At 36.8% G+C, this 17,376-nt stretch overlaps 2 protein-coding genes across 2 annotated transcripts; one reads left to right on the top strand and one right to left on the bottom strand.

The window, feature by feature from the left end:
* The first annotated feature begins 212 nt into the window (after positions 1–212).
* Positions 213–6,366, top strand: LOC111471692 (probable leucine-rich repeat receptor-like protein kinase At5g49770). Its single transcript, XM_023117420.1, has 19 exons — positions 213–363; positions 1,354–1,477; positions 1,561–1,632; positions 1,706–1,780; positions 1,866–1,937; positions 2,019–2,180; positions 2,267–2,341; positions 2,419–2,490; positions 2,568–2,639; positions 2,745–2,813; positions 2,914–2,988; positions 3,103–3,174; positions 3,256–3,387; positions 3,472–3,947; positions 4,048–4,200; positions 4,300–4,439; positions 4,511–4,727; positions 5,348–5,583; positions 5,752–6,366. The coding sequence occupies exons 1-19, from the start codon at positions 264–266 to the stop codon at positions 6,109–6,111; spliced, it is 2,754 nt and encodes a 917-aa protein (XP_022973188.1). The 5' UTR covers positions 213–263; the 3' UTR covers positions 6,112–6,366.
* Positions 6,367–13,675: 7,309 nt separating this feature from the next.
* LOC111471698 (uncharacterized protein At1g10890-like) lies at positions 13,676–17,113 on the bottom strand. The gene is made up of 4 exons (XM_023117427.1): positions 16,788–17,113; positions 16,453–16,674; positions 15,031–15,244; positions 13,676–14,142 (listed from the first exon to the last, which is right to left on the bottom strand). Exons 1-4 carry the CDS (start codon positions 16,904–16,906, stop codon positions 13,960–13,962), a joined length of 738 nt encoding a protein of 245 aa, XP_022973195.1. The 5' UTR covers positions 16,907–17,113; the 3' UTR covers positions 13,676–13,959.
* Between the last annotated feature and the right edge of the window lie 263 nt (positions 17,114–17,376).

Raw genomic sequence — 17,376 nt, 5'->3', positions numbered from 1 at the left:
TTGCATTTCTCGACCTCAACAATAAAGACACTTACGGATTATTTTAAATACTCAAACCACGTCCCGTTTGATTCTTTCACTAAAAAAAAACAATCTAAGCTGATTTTTCCACTAAGAAACAGTGAAAGAATTGGTTTATTGTGGGGCTTGGATTTAAGAGAAGAAGAAGTCCAGAAAAGGACACTTCCTCAGGCTGTATCCTTATCTTCTTATAATCAAACTCCCTCCCAAGTCCTTCCGTTATCTAAGCTTAGCCTTGAGAGATGGAGGAGGCGATGATATCTGTGAAAACGCTGCCGTTTCTGCCTTTCTTCTTCCTTCTTGGACTTCATAACACCTTCTCCTACACAGACCCAAACGATGGTAATTCCTTTTCTTTTTCCCTTTTATTTTCATTAAAATAAAATTATTTTTATAAATAAAAATGAAAAAAAAATCATATATAAACATTATTTGAAAATAGTATGTTTTTATTGAATTGAAAATAGTACTCTTATATATTTTAATTATTAATATAATTGAAAATTGATTAAGTTATTAAAAACAATTAAGATTAAGAAATTGTTTGGGAGTTTTTATTTTTTTTTATTTTTTATTTTATTAATTTATATTTTTTTTGAAATATCTTTCTTAAAATAAAGTAATTTTTGGTCCAAAATTATTAATATAATTATTAAAAAAAAATTAAGTTTAAGTGTGATTGAAACTTGAAAAAAGTTCATTATTTTTAAAGAAAATACAAAAGTTAAGGGTTTTCTTATAAAAAAAAATAAATTAAATGTAAACTAATATATTCATATTTACTATTTTAACTATTTAAATCCCATAAAATATTCTAATATGTTTTTTTTAATGTATGTAATATATATTAATCAATATATTCATTTATAATAATTATTAAATGGGTAATATTGATAGCAATTTAAGGTATGTTACTATTTTATTAATAAAATATTATAATGACAAGTGTATCTTATTTAATATAATATTTATTCGGCTATATATAATATTTGATTTTAAATATAAGTTAGACGAAATATTTATAATTTAAAGTTTATATAATTTTATTAAATGAATAATTATTTAAATTTATTACAAAATAAACTAAAAATACTAAAATTTAAGATTCCAATAAAAATTATTTTAATAATTAGATTATCTAAAATTAATTGAAAATAATTTATTTATAAAAAAATTGATAACATTTATCTATCATGCAACAATAAATGCATGCTTCTTGGAATACTACCATTGTTTACAGTTTGTGATTTCACGTTTTGAATAAATGATTGTGATTTGGGAGGAACACTGTTTAGGATGTTGAATGAGGTTTGAGAAAATTTTGATGTGCAGTTCAAGTCCTGCTATCGTTGAAAGAGGAATGGAAGAACACACCACCAACATGGAAGACATCAGTTGATCCATGTGGAGATCTCTGGGAAGGAGTTACTTGCAACGGTTATAGAGTCACTGAATTGTGAGTTTGTATTCCTCAATTTTGTTTCTAATGTCGTTCAATCTGTTGAATACCATTGAATTCTTGGTCGTAACTTCTTCTAGAAAATTGCCGTCTATCGGCCTTGAAGGTCATCTTAGCGGCGCCATTGGAGACCTTACTGAACTAACAACATTGTGAGTTACATCTATATATCAGCTCTTTCGTTTTACCAAATGAATTCGATTTTGATGATCCGTTTGATTACAGGGACCTGTCATTTAACAAAAAGCTCACTGGTCCGCTATCTCCTCGGTTGGGGGATTTGCGAAATTTGCGGTCCTTGTAAGTTTTCGATCTTTGATCCAATGGAACATTAGATATCTCTGTTCTTCAATCATGTCGCTGAAGTTGAAATTTAATCGTTCAGAATCCTAGCAGCATGTGGCTTCAGTGGGAATATTCCCGAACATTTGGGCAACCTTACTCAGTTGATGTCCTTGTAAGATTTTGCTGTTAATCTGACATAACGAGTAGAGTTCATATATATTTTAAATCGACTTAAATTCGAACTCTCATTTAGGGCTTTGAATTCGAACAAACTCATTGGCCCTATACCGCCTACACTTGGAAAACTCTCCAAACTTGTTTTGCTAGATTTGATGGAGAATAAGTTGAATGGACCTCTCCCTGTCTCAACTTCTGATTCCCATGGTCTGGACCTTCTTCACCAAGCACAACACTTGTGAGCATCCTTTTCTATCTCTGATTTACAAGTTTCTGATCCAATTCCTTTTTAGTATTAAAGGCCTTTGAATTTTTGAATTTTAGTCACTTGAGTAAGAACAAGCTATCAGGCTCTATACCACCTAAGCTTTTTAGCGCTGATATGAAGTTAATACACATGTAAGTAACCATCGATGATTCACTTTCTATTCTCTTGTTTTTCTTATCCTAAAACTTTACCAATGTTTTCATTATAGAGTGTTTGATCAAAATCAGTTTTCTGGGAGTATTCCACAAACCTTGGGACTTGTTAACACCCTTGAAGTTCTGTAAGTCTAGTACAACACATACCACTTCACTCTTTCTCATGCAATATCCTCTCCATGATGGTTCGAATATGTTGCAGCCGACTTGATCGGAACTCTCTAACAGGAATGGTCCCATCAAACCTCACCAAATTAAGACAGATCATGCACTTGTGGGTATTTCTCTTTGCGAAGATTATGAAAGTGTTTTTTTTTTTTTTTTCATGGATAAGTAATCAAATTTCTCTTTCTACCTATGTTGTTGGATTCTCTTTTAGGAATTTAGCACACAATAATCTAGCAGGTCAGTTGCCAAATTTAACTCAAATGACTTCACTATGCGTTGTGTAAGTATATGGACGAGAAACTATCATCTCAATTGAAACATTCATGTTCTAGTTCATTAATTTAATCGGTTAAATTCTCGTTATTACTTGATTTTTACAGGGACCTGAGTAACAACTCATTTGATACATCAGCAGCCCCGGATTGGTTCTCAAGCTTACCATCTCTCACCACTTTGTAGGTCCCTGATATAGTTCACTACTAAACACTATACCACATTTTCCAATGAATAATATAAATGATAAATTTGAGAAACAAAATGAGAAATGTCGATACAAACCATGTTTCCAGGATCGTTGAATTTGGACAACTGAAAGGATCAGTCCCAGAAACAATTTTCAGCTTGCCACAAATACAACAAATGTAAGAATATCTGATAGTTAGTGTGTTATTATCTCCAAGTCATAGAAAAAATTTGGAACTAATATATTCAGATTGTTACAGAAAACTGAAGTACAATTTATTTGATGGGACATTGAGCATGGGTGGCAACATCAATGAGCATCTGGAGCTTGTTGATTTGGAAAATAATCGCATTACCGAACTTGCGATATCTGGATATAACAAAACTTTGATGTGCGAGGGGCTCTCCCAACATTTTCCAACTTTAGATTCATGATATCATTCATATTTATTAGTTTATTGTCATGTGTTTTGTAGGCTTGGAGGAAATCCTGCGTGTGATGTTGTTCATGTCTTGGAAGAAAATTCTTGTCAAATTTCACAACTGTCTCCAAAGCCGAATTTTCCCAGTCATGTCAACTGTGAAACTAGACTGTGCTCCACTGGCGAGAAGAATAACCCTCAAAGCTGTGAGTGTCAGTGTCCCTATGTAGGGTCTTTGCAGTTCAGAGGACCCTCGATCAGGGAATTGTCAAATGATACCTTGTTTCTGTTACTGAAAGACAACCTCTCGGAGAAACTACATCTTCCTATTGGTTCCATTGTTATTCAAAAGGCTGAGTTCGATAGTGATGATTACCTTCAGATACAACTTGAACTTTATCCACCCTTTGGAAAGTTTTTCAGTTACACAGAAATTTTGAGGATTGCGTCTGCATTGAGTCATCAAACTTTCCTTCTTCCGGCAGAATTTGGATCATTTTATTTCATTCCATCTCAGTCCCCAGTTTTAGGCAAGTTATATACCCATTGAAAATAAAAATGTCAGTACTCAATTCCTATGAGTTAGCATCGGCCATCATGAACTAATGTTAAAAACATGATCTCCTGCAGCTTCAGATGAGAGAAATATTAGTGGCAATAGGTGGCTTATTGGGATTGCAATTGGTTGTGCCTTACTGGTCCTAAGCCTCATTGGACTTGGAATATATGCAATTAAGCAGAAGAAACGAGTATCAAAAGCGATTTCATTGAGCAGGCCATTTAGTAAGCCTCTATTTATCCTCAAGTTGATTTTCTTTCTAGACATCTATCTAAATCTATCTAAATGTTTCTATTTTATCAATTGTCTCAAATTTACTCTAGGTTCTTGGTCATCGACTGAACAAGCAAGTGGAGACGCACCACAATTGAAGGGAGCAATATATTTTTCTTATGATGAGCTTAGAAAGATGACAAATAATTTCTCCAATCGTAATGAGATAGGAGTTGGAGGGTATGGAAAGGTAACGTCTAAGTTTTTCCTTGTTTTTGAAGTTTTAATTGTTAGAGTTGCATTAAAAGCTATTTTCTCTAGGTTTATAGAGGAATGACTGGGTATGGACAAATGTTCGCAATCAAAAGAGCTAAGCAAGGATCAAAGCAGGGTGCATTTGAGTTCAAGACTGAGATTGAATTACTTTCACGAGTTCATCACAAGAATCTAGTAGCCCTTGTAGGATTTTGTTGTGAACAGGGAGAACAGATGCTTGTTTATGAATTCATGCCTAATGGATCACTTCAAGACATCCTTGGTAAGTTTATTGGTTTAAATTTCTTTGTAATTCTTGGAATAAAGAGTTTTTATTATTTGGAGTTTTGCAAATTTGGGGTGGGGATCCTTCAACCTGTAGGGGAAGACTAAGACTGATGTTCATCAACTACTAAGCTACTAAGCTAGTATAGTTTGGTTTAGGTTTTGAGACCCTATAGTTTCTCACCACTACTATTAGATGTTAGGTTATGGAGTCTACTGCTTATTTATAGGTTAGTGAACGGTTATACATAGTAAAGTTATATATGGTAAATGACATATAAAGTAAATTTGTCATATATAGTAGTGTCTTAAAAATGTATTTTCTTAATTCTTTGTGTTCTCTCTTGCTGTACATACTTGAAGTCATCAATAAAACCTTTAGCCAATATTTCTCCTTGTATTTCCTCTCTAGTATTTCTCTGTGTTCATCTAAATCGAGTGTGTGCATTGTTGTGCGATTCTAACACTAGAGTTTTGTGGTTAATTACTAGAGTTTTGTGGTTGATTGAGAAAAATGGGTACTGTGTTTTTAGATCATAATGTAACTCAAATCCAGGAATTCTTCCATATTTTTTCTTTGAAATCAAATGGTAATTAATAGGCATGACTTTTATTTAGGGACTTCTTATATTCATCTTGATTGGAAAAGAAGACTCATGATAGCACTCGACTCTGCAAGAGGAATAGCTTACCTTCACGAATTTGCAAATCCTCCTGCAATCCATAGAGATATCAAGTCTTCCAACATTCTCTTGGATGAATATTTAAATGCGAAGGTTGCAGATTTTGGCCTGTCTAAGCCTGTATTTGACGATGGAAAGGCACAATTATCTACCGGAGTTAAAGGCACATGGGTAAGTGCTTCTCATCACCCAATGCATTGTTTCTGCATTTCAATTAAGCATGTTCTAACAAAATCTATTTTGCAAATCTATGGAAATAAGTAAATCTTAGCAATCTTTATGGAATACCTTAGCTGTTCGGTAGGTACGTATCGTTTCTTAAAGAACATTCATTTGCAGGGTTATTTAGATCCAGAATACTACACAACCCAGCAGTTAACGGAGAAGAGTGACGTGTATAGCTTTGGAGTTGTTATGCTTGAATTGATCACTGCTAAACCGGCAATTGAGAAAGGGATATGTTTAGTCGGTGAAGTGATTCGACTAACAAACAAGAGTGACAAAGCGTATTACGGATTGATGAATATAATAGATGCAACCATTAGAAAAGAGATCCCAAATGTAAGGGAGTTTGGAAGGTTCTTGGAGTTGGCCATAAAATGTGTGGAAGAATCAACTATAAATCGCCCCACGATGAGTCAAGTGGTGAAAGAAATTGAAAGTATGTTACCAAATATATGTTTGGGTGGCCCTCCTTAAGTATGGCAATGAGGGTTATATGGTTAACCCAGTTAGTCCTATAAGTTGAGGGTTTATCTTCTATTACAGTTTGGAGCATTACTATGCTTGGTAGTTACTTGGAAGCTGGATAAGCTTCTTACAGATTTTATCTTTAAAACATAGAAATTTGGGAGTATAGATAGATGATTTTTAGTTTGGATATCATATTTTTATAGAACATTTGACCCCAAAATATCAGTTTTACAGATTTGTAATTACTGGTAAGTTTAGTTACACCAAATTGTTATCCAAGCTCCAACAATTTTGATGGTTTAAGTTGCGAGAGTTTAGGGTTTAAGGTTTGAAAAAATGACAAAAAATGGTCGGAGAAAGAAACGTTTGAACGTATCTTTTCAATGATTCGATTTGAGATTCCTATCTAATTTTTGGGGATAAGGGATAAGAATAAAAATTTAAAAGGTTTGAATTTAAGGTTTGATACAATACCTAAAAAAAGGAGGCTTAAATATTTAAATCTACGGCACACAAGGAGGCTTAAGGGATCTAAAAGAAAGTCTAAAGGATTTATGTGTAACAACTCAAAATAAAAAAAATATAATAATAATAATAATGAATAAATAAATAAATAAAATGAAAATGAAAATTTCCCTTCCCCAAATTTATATCAGTAACTTCTCACAGCCTCTCCAATCTCTTACCCAAATTTATATAAGTAAACTTTGGCAAAGGCAACTAAGTGATGACATGGTTAAAAATTGATGTTGTATGATGACTTGTGTCCCATGGTTCTGCACATGTCATGTGCTTGATATGTGTGAAATATTTATGAAACAATGTGATCTGTTTGACGATATGTTTGAAATATGATATCTGAATGATATGATATATGTTATGGTATGATGCACTTGACAATATGTTTGAGATATGATGTAAGAACCAGGCTGACTCGATGACTCTAAAAAAGACAGGTAAATTTTTCAACAAAATAAAACAACCAAAACTTAAAACATATCAAACATTATATCAAAATAAAGTTTATACAAAGTATTTTAAAACACAACACAACAGTTAAAACACAAGTTAAGGGACGACACAAAAGGGTTGAAGGACGACGGGTGAGGTTTGTCTATGGCACCTGCTCCAGAGTCCGCTCCCGACCTTGACTAGCTCATTATTTCCTGAAAAAAAATGGAGAATAAGGAATGAGTACAAGACTCAGTAAGCAGCCGCTCTTAATCATGTCCTTGATATGCTAGGGTACCACACTTTTTGTTTTCTTGTTCTTGTTCTTGTTCTTGTCGTAAGTTCTTGTTATGTTTCTTAATTCGTTCTCCAAGACACTCCTCTTAGGACTTTCGGTATTAGACATAAACTTGTCATCCTATGTTTGAGGCTTCATGCGTTCCAAGCGACACAATCTTAATACCTACGCTCAAGGCTTCATACGTTCCAAGAAGCGTAGTCTAAGTCATAAGCATGATGTACCGTGGGAGGTCTTAAGTGGTTCTTGATTCATGGCTAGGTAACTTACTCTCTTCTTGCTCCATTGTGGCCATAGGTTCTCCCCATCACGTGATCGATACATGCACGAACATGGCATAGACCATAAAGGTCACGTGATCGATGCATGCATGAACATGGCATAGACCATAAAGGTTGCATAATCTAACATAGACCATAGAGGTCGCGCGATCGGTGCATACATGAACATGGCATCCTGCAAATCATAACATGGCACAGGGCATCTCATCTAGGGGAGGGGAATGAGGCCAAACATGACATCCTGCAAAGCAAACACGGTGCAGGGCATCCCACCTGGAAGAGGAAAAAAGCCTCCTTAGAAAGCACCGCATGGTGGGAGTTATGGGCCACAATTAGACATACTTAGAGTAATACCTAGCATTCTTGAATTTTGAGTCTAGAGGACTTTGGTCCCTTATATTTGAGTGGTACCTAGCATTCTTCTTGTCTTGGTGGATGTATAGCTTGTTCTTGATTCTTAATCTTATAAGTTTCTAAGATTCTTATTTTTAAGTTGTTATATACATTCGTGGTCATATGAACCCATCGTAATAACTAGCATGAGTTATTCTAAAAGGTCATAAGTTCATAATGGGCTCCTTAGAGGGTTCTAGAAGAGTCTTGAATCTTGACATGTTTTCTTTAGACGTTTCCTTAAGTTCCATCTTGGCTTATGTTCCAAACTTGCTCCAACCAACTTGAAATCTTGAGCTTATCCTCGTGTCATATAAAATAGATCTTATAGTAGGGCATATCGTGTTGCAGGGCATCTCATTTAGGTGAGGAAAATAATAAGTCCATCATGACAACCTGCTCGTGGTACATAAAGCAGGGCATTTCACCTAAAGAGGAATAGGGATCTCATGGTACACTTCGTGATGGGAGATAATGGTTACTCCGGGCATGGATCCTAACAACTTGTTAAGCATACCATCTGCATTAACTTAGGTGTTTCCTTGTATTCTTGGGGATCCTAGGTTTATGCATAACGTCTTGGGTCAAGCTTGGAACTTAAAGGTTTTTCTTAGGAATAGCCCAACGTAACCTTGTGCACTTAGAATCTTATTAGCAACCAAGGGAACATATGGGAAATCTCTTATTTCATGGTACCTCGTTAGTCATCCTAGGAGGTTAAGTCATGTGGATCATGATGTACATGTTTCCCCATATCTTGGTTTCGCTATCTAACGTTTCCCAACGACTCCCAAACTTTATTACCTTATACAACATCCTGAGATAAGAATTCATACAACATTTCATAATGTTGGGAGGTCATTTGGGGCTTAACCCGCAAGTAGTCTTCCTTAGGGGCATTATGGTAATTTTCTCATAATTCTTGGTTTTGCTGCTTAACGAGTACCAATGGCTTTAAAATGGCTTTAAAACTTCATCACCTCATCAAGAATCATAAAATAAGATCTAAAGTAGAGTTTCATAGCCTTTGAAGGTCATCTTGGTCATGAACCTAAGGCATTATGGTCATTTTGGCCTGTTTCTTGGTTTACCTACTTATCCTTATCCATTGACCACCAAATTTCACATATAACCTAAACATGATATAATATGCTCATCATTAAAATTTCATAGGCATCATGGCTCATTTAGTAGGTTATTTTAACTTTCCTTAAATCCCGAGAAATTTGGTCGGTTCAGTGTCTTAACTTACGGTTCTCTAAGTTTTTCTTTCATAGATCCTTATGTAATACTTTTTTTAGGGTTCATATGAAAATCCAAGCGATTCTTACAAGTATTTCTTAAGAAAAGTCCAAGGTGGCTACTTACCTCATCGTCGACGTTCGGGACCTCCGTTCTTGAGCTTCCGGTACCCTAATTACTTCAAATTTCCTTCCATAGACTCCTTATTGTGTCTAGTTTCTGGAACCCTAAGTTTTGTCATGAAAACCAGTCTGAAAAAGGTTAAATTTGAGAAACACCGAGGGAAGGTTAGATTTTGGGCTGACTTGGCCGGTTCAACTAAACTGGCCACGTCATCGTCTTTTTCCTCTGGACAGGAAGAAGACGCAGGCGTCCTTTGCGCCACCGTCTGAAAGTGGCGTTCCACAACCCCAATATCTTCATTTCTACCCTCGATTTATTCATGAGAATTAACGATAGTATTAAAGGAAGAACTTGGGATTGATTTCATACCTTTTGGTTGATCATAGACTAAGATATTCGCCTCCGAAGTTCGTCCAAAATCATTTTCTTTGCCGGAGCTAAAACAGGGAATTTCTTATTGGGTAGCCGATTCTAGGGGTTTTCAAGGCCCGATTTCTTCATGGAACCTCTTCCATATCCTTTTCTCATGCTATAGGAATTGGTTTGGAGGAACTTCTTTGAGTGTGGGTCCTTAATTTCGAGAAATCATTCTCGGTATGCAACTCACCCGAAACGTCAGATTTGTTATCACTTGGGTATCTTGTTATACGATGTTTCAGCTCTCGATTCCTTCATAGAAATTGTGGGTAATCTTGTTTAAAAACTATAGGAATAAGTTTGAGGAGGAATGGTAGAAAATTTCTCTCAAATTTGGAAGAAACCCGAGAGTAGGAGATCCACAAACTAAACGCTCATAACTCTCGAATGGGTGCTCGACCTTGCTCGAGTCTCGTTCCATATTGTTGCCCCTACTTCAGACTTTATAGGCAGAACTTAAACCGACATTGAAAGCTCCATAATCGTCATGAATTGGCGGTTGGATTTTCTGGAAAATGTGTCGGAAATATTTACTCCGATTAGAGCCTCACCGATATTGGTTTTGCTTAATAGCCGCTGGATGTGATGATCTGTCCATCTTCTAGATCATATCCAAATTTAGGAAAGATCCAACGGCTGAGATTTGAGTTTTGTGAGATATTTCTCAGATGGTCATGGTAGATGCTCTGTTTCTGATCAGAGGGGCATTTTCGTAATTATACATTCTTCCAGGGTATTTGGGTCCTTTGCCAATTTCCGAATATTTTAATATCATTTTTCCAGAAAAATCCATAATTTTTATAGAAATCCTTCATCTCATGGGTCATTTTTCTCTTCTTGAGCATCTTAAAATTCCTTGTAGATAAGGAATTAAAAATCCGGGAAGATCCTTAATAATTGGTAAAATGACATTTTTGCCCTTTTCACCGACTTTTACTTTCCCCTCCTTTTTCCATGGGTCTTTTAACTCCTTAAAATTACTGGTTAGGAGATGAGAGTGACTTCTTAAGATTCTTGTCCTTGCTTAATCCTTTTAATTTATCCTTTTTTTATCCTTCGGGTCTTTCATGGGCAGCATATTCTTATGGGAGCTAATTTTCTTCATTTTTGGGGTGTTACATACGATACGTGAATGATATATATATATTATGATATGATATATGTTACGGCATCATCATTCAAATAATTTCATCATAACATCATACATCATCATTTATCATCTTCATTATATCATCATCAATTAACATTATCATAACATCATACATTATCGTCGTCATTATTATAATTAAGCTCAAACACGTCGCAACATATAAAGCGTAAATGACACATGCCAGCACCACAAGGCACGTGTCGTCATACATATGACAAGTCTTCTGATCGAGCTGATACTAAGGCCACTTACTTGGTTGGCCTTAGTCAGCGTTCACCCTAATATAACTGCATGAGTTCGTCCTTTGAGGTTTTGTTCTAAGTACCTATCATAAATTCACTTAATTTCCTCTCATTCTCCTAATTTAATTCAACTTAAATTGAAGAAACGGATCTTATATTCTTATTTTCCTTAAATAAGGTTGAAAATGGCTTCAAGAGGGTTGAAAACATAGGAAACGATATATTATATGTATATCAAGCCGTCTAAGCCGAGAAGCCGAGCCGCCGAGACGAACCAATTGAATCGTCGAGCCGAGCTGATGACGCCGCGTGAGCCGAAGGAGACGGCGACTGCATGTGCAACACGTCACTTTAGGGAGAAGAAACGTGCGCGGGTTATTTCTCGGGTCGAGGTGCGGACTTCTGGTCGCTGACTCGGGCGGGCGGGTCGTGAGGCTGGGTCGTGGGTTACAGATTTTTGGGCCTTACGTATTGGGCTTTTGCATGGAACGTGGGCTGAGTGGGTTAGGTCTTGCTCGCATGGTTTTTGGGTTGGATCCCACGCTAGGTGACCCGAAACCGACCCAATTCGATTTTGTTCTTCGCTCGTTTCCCACTCGAATCTCTGAATACTTTTCTCTCTCCTCCCGAACATTTCCGACGACGTTCCGCCGCCGTTTCTTTTGAGATCTAGGTTGCTTTCGACGCTCCGACCATCCTCCCTCCACATACATGAGGTCGTAGGGTCCTAACATCCATCAAAATACGGGTTGTTCCGAGTTTGAGATTTCTTCAATGCGTCTTAATATATATTTATTTTAGAAAAATAATTTAAATATTTTAATAATAAAGAGGATATTTTAAAAAATTTTAGGAATAAATTGTCTTGTAAATACCCTTCCGTCTTATTTGTATTTTCATCCCAAGAAATATAAAGCACACTGTACTAGTTTTCTACATACTGTCTTGTAATCTTTCTCGATTGATGCTATAAAGAGTGTGAATTTTCCTAAAGAGTACGAGTGTTTCCCAAATAGAGATGTTCAATAGATGACTTCATATTCCTCTCTTTTTCATCTCTTACACTCTTAGATGGCATTCGGTGGTCAGACAATGTGTTGTGGCGTTTCTTGCAAAGAATGGGAGAGGTGTGGGACGAACTTATGCAGGCGCTGCCCGAGATTTTTGGCTCCTCGCTGGAATCCTCAAGGTTTCCGGCGACAAGTCCTAAACATGCATTTTCTAACTAGATAAGGTAAGAAATGTTCGCAGGCTAGCACATCCTAACGATCCCTACAAGTATTACTTAAAAAAGTTTGAGTTGTTGCTTACATGGATGATGCATGTCTTTTCGAGCTAGCTTTTCAGCGCATTACGAGTTCTAAAATTTCAGAAATTTCTCTAGTAGATCCTAATTTAAGAAAAAGTTAGGGTTATTATCAAAATCGGAGTGAACTAGCACTCAAATGAAGGTCAAATTGGACAAAAAGGGAGACTCACATGCACTCACATGTGCTAAGGCTGCCCACGTACGAGTATAGACTCGCGCTCCACCTCTCGCTACCTCACGTGTCACTTCCTTGTACGTAAAATTCATCGATTCTTCTTATTTTCTTTCAATTTCTATCTCTTCTCCTTTGTAACTCCAATCAACTTGGTTCCTTCATAAAGTTGTAGATTTTTAATCCTACTTTACAAAGATATTTTTCTCGTAATTAATCGTCAACTACAAAAGAAAATAAACACGTCCAAAATTGTCTCAAAACTGTAAATCTTACCGTTCTTGACGTTCACCAAAACTTTGACTTTCGGCCCAATTCTCCTCTGTCTTCCTCCATGAAACTTGTGCGAAATTTCTCCTAGAACAACATACTAAAATATCATAACCTATTCCTAAAACAATCTCTTGGATCTAGAGGAAAATCAAAACCAAAAACTGAAATCCTTACCTTCTGTTCTTCCTTGATTCTTGATAGATTCGAGTGATTCAAATGCACAGAACAGTTCTCCCAAAGTCACTAAGTCTTTCTTACGTAGAATATTTGGCAAATATTTGACTAAAAACTAATGTTCTAAGCATTTCTTGTTTCTACCTTATCTTGAAATTCGGTCTTTAAGATTCTCTGTAAAAATATTTTTCCAATCAGTGCAGTCACTTTAGTGAGATATATTATTAGTGTTTTTTTTTTAATTTTATGACGATTTCGATTACATCAACGTGCACAAAATACACTATTGGCATTCACCTAGTAGGTCGCGTGCATGTGCACCTTGTATAGAAAAGTACTATGCATTCAATTATGCACGGAGACGACAATAGAGTTCAAGGACAAACTAAGTGAAATATTGTTTTTACATTTATAAAATTAGTTTTCTATTTTACCAAATCAAACCCAACCCTTGACTAACCTTAAGAGAAAAACTAGATAAGTATCCGAATGTTTAGAAATTAAAACGTCCACTCATCGAAAGGATCTTAAAGACCCACCAAAACACGAAAGCCAGAATTTTTCAGAAAATAGATTCCAATAAATACTTTAATTCTCATAGAACGAGAAACTTCGGTGAGAAATGAACTACCCAAAATTCATGTTCATGTCATAGGACAACCACAAAACAGACAAAACTGAGGGCGCCAAAGAAAACCAATTTCCTTGATCCACATAATGATATGCCAATACCCCAAACAACATCATCGGCTTGAGGTTCACCATTCCATGGGTCAGGAAAACATGGACGCACCATATTTCATCCACAATAAACCCCACAATCTTGTCCCTATTCCAGCTTTTTCCTCCGAGCTGCCTCCTCTTTTTGTCTTTGAATCAACTCGAGCTCACGATATCGTTCTTCTTCCTTCCGCTGCAGCTCCAGAGCTTCTCTTCGTTGAGCTTCCTCTACCCTTCTCCTATTCTCTTCCAACATTTTGTCGAGCTCTTCTCTCTCTTTCCGTGCTTGTTCCTGAAAATGTTGCATGATTATAGGTAAATTTGACAGAAAAGAAGAAAAATATTTCACAAAAGAGCCTGCATTTATCATTTGTATTCAGATTCTAATCGAGACGTAAACCACGAGCTCATCCACAGCTCTGGAGAAACACGGATTGCCCAAGAACTGGACTTTTCCTTCAGAAGTATTGCTGCTTGCACAATAGTGCATCATGTTTTAAAGTGATATAATTAACTACTCAAGATTCAACCAAACCTAACTAAAGCTATTCAACAGGCCTTTTCTTTCCAATAAAGTAGTGTTCATAATCACTTTCTAAGATTCAGTGATTCCCATTCCACTCCACCACACAAAGGCGGCATCAGTATATGTGCCAACATACCGCTCACAATTCCTATCACAGCAGGCCTAGTTCCACTAAGAATGGCCACAAATAGTTTAACGGCTCAAGTCCACCGCTAGTAGATATGGTTCTCTTTGAGTTTTCCTTTTCGGGTTTCCTCTCAAGGTTTTTAAAATGCGTCTGTTAGGGAGAGCTTCCACACCCTTATAGAGAATGTTTCGTTCCCCTCTCCCAACCAAGGTGGGATCTCACACTTTCATATCAAATAATTTTAAGTAAAGCGTCTTTAAAGCAGCATAAGCATAGAGTACTGAAGAACTCAAAGATTCAGAGATAAATCCTCAAAAGAACTTGTATTTTAAAATTTTCAATGAATCCAATATTCCTCGAAAATTTCAAATTGGATTTTGTGTGATCGTAAAATCAATAAATCCAATTTTTCAAACTTTTTTATGCAAAGCAAACGCTCTACTGATATATGTGATTACTATCAACGTGCATTTGGAGTTGTTATAACCACAAAACGTAACAAAAAGAATAGGAAACAAAATGTTTACTTCTTTCTGTCTTGCAGCAGTAAGAGCGGCTTCTTTCTCTTTCTCAAGCTGCACATCAACATCATCAAACAACTTCTTGCGACCTTCCTCTATTCGCCTCTGTATTTCTAATTTAGTTTCTTCGGAGTTTAGCCTTTCTTCAACATTCTTCTGAATTAGTTCTTCCATCCTCCTAGCTGCATCTTCTTCTAGCTTCTTCAACTCTGCTTCACGCCTGAATGAAGGAGCGGTAAATATCAATCATAGAGCCAACATCTCATTCAGGAGGTCAGAAACAACAAAATAAAAAAACTAAATTCGACTTTTATCACTTCTACCTATCTTCAACCATATCCCATTCGTATGCAAGTGTTTTGTACTTGTTCAATGTAAAAAATTGCACTAAACTGTTATAGCTCAAAAAGTTGGGAATGTTTAACACTGCACCAGCCAAAGCTTACAGACAAGATATTGAAATAAAGAATCAAATGCACAAGGAATTATCGTGCTTCGGAAGTGTGCTTACATCCTCTTTGATCCAGCAGCTTGGAGGTTTTATTAGTGAAGGAGGGATACAAGATGATCAGCTAAAGCATAACCAAGAACTAAAAGAAAGAAAGCGTCAGAATTCATCTCTAACTGCGCCAACTTCCTGTTTGTATACAGCTCTTAGCCATTCGAGAGCAAACTGCCAAACGTTAACTCACACTTAGGATAATTTAATTGATGATCTTCTGGCCATTTGTTGAAAACGGTTAGAAATCATGACCCTCCACAATGGTATGATATTGTCTACTTTGAGCATAAGCTCTCATGGGTTTACTTTTGGTTTCCCCAAAAAGTCTATACCCATGGAGATAGTATTCCTTACTTATAAACCCATGAGTTTTATCTTAATTAGCCAACGTGGAACTACTTCTCTCAATAATCCTCAACAATCCTCCCCTTGAACAAAGTACACCATAGAGTTTCCTATAAGGCATCCTTCTCTGGAGGTCTCGAACAGTCTCTCCTTAATCGAGGCTCGACTCCTTTTCTAGAGCCCTTGAACAAAGTACACCCTTTGTTCGACACTTCGAGGCTCACAACTTCTTTGTTTGACACTTGAGAATTCTATTGAGCGAGCTAAGTTAAGAGCGTGGCTCTTACACCATGTTAGGAATCACACCCCTCCCTAATGGTATGATATTGTCCACTTTGAGCATAAGCTCTCATGGCTTTGTTTTTGGTTTCCCAAAAAGCCTCATACCAATGGAGATGGTATTCTTTACTTATAAACCATGTTCAGTCACATTCAGGATATTTTTCATATTTCAATATGTAAACGCCTATGGTGGAAATCTAAGGAGCAAGAACAATTTAGATTTACGACAGCGTAGCTGGAATGTGAACTGAATTGTCGGCAGAAACATCCAAGTTAAGAAAAATATAAAGGGGAAGTACCTTTTCTTCTCTTCTTCCTCTTTCTTAAGCTTTTCTATGGAATGTTTCCGATCAGTGGATGCACGACTAGGACTGGAACTAGACGATTTGGGGGAAGGGGATAACGAGGAAGACCTACTTCTACGTCGGCGGTGTCTCCGTGTGGGAGAGCGACTTCTTCGACGACGGTATGACGGCGAACGACTTCGACGGCGACGGAGGGAACTTGAACGGCTCCTTCTCCTGTAAGAAGATGGAGAAATAGATTATTCAAAAGCGTAGAGAATCAGGAAAGTGGAAGGAGAAGGATTTGCGGCGGCGGCAACAGGATGAACAGATGGGAGAAAGAAGAAAACCTGGAACGGGTGTTGGAATGATAGGGGGAAGGACTCGTGTCCCTTCTGCTTCTCCGACTACGGCGATAGGAATTGGAGCGAGGAGTGTACGACGGAGACCTTGAAACACTTCTCCCCATAAGTTTCAATTGAATTCTGCAATGGTCAAGGGATCAATGGAGGAGAAGAACGAACCCTAGGGAGGGGTTCGCTCAAATCAAAATCTTAAAACGTTTTTTTTGTTCTTATCACTTCAAGGGAAGGAAAAGGAAAAGGAAGAGAAGAAAGAGTTTTGATCAGAAAAGTAGCACATACTGAACGGTTGTTACAATTTTGCTAAGTAATAGAGTATGACCCTTATATAGGGGTACTTACTTTAGGGTAGTGACAATTTATTAAGAACACGTTCTCTACTAAGTAATAAAATAATGTACAGGGCTTTACGGTCCGTCTGTGACCCTTGGAGATCGGAGGTGTCTTTGGAGTGATCTCGTCGCTCCTATGTAGCACATACTTGAGAGTAGTGATGTACAGGGTTTTACGGTCAATCTGTGACCCTTGGATGTCGAAGGCATCCTTGGAGTGTTCTCGTAGTTTCTATGTAGTACAT

Source organism: Cucurbita maxima, unplaced genomic scaffold (genome assembly GCF_002738345.1).
Source record: "Cucurbita maxima cultivar Rimu unplaced genomic scaffold, Cmax_1.0 Cma_Scf00055, whole genome shotgun sequence".
In the NCBI taxonomy this organism is placed as follows: Eukaryota; Viridiplantae; Streptophyta; class Magnoliopsida; order Cucurbitales; family Cucurbitaceae; genus Cucurbita; species Cucurbita maxima.
This window is presented reverse-complemented; position numbering and strand designations above follow the sequence as displayed.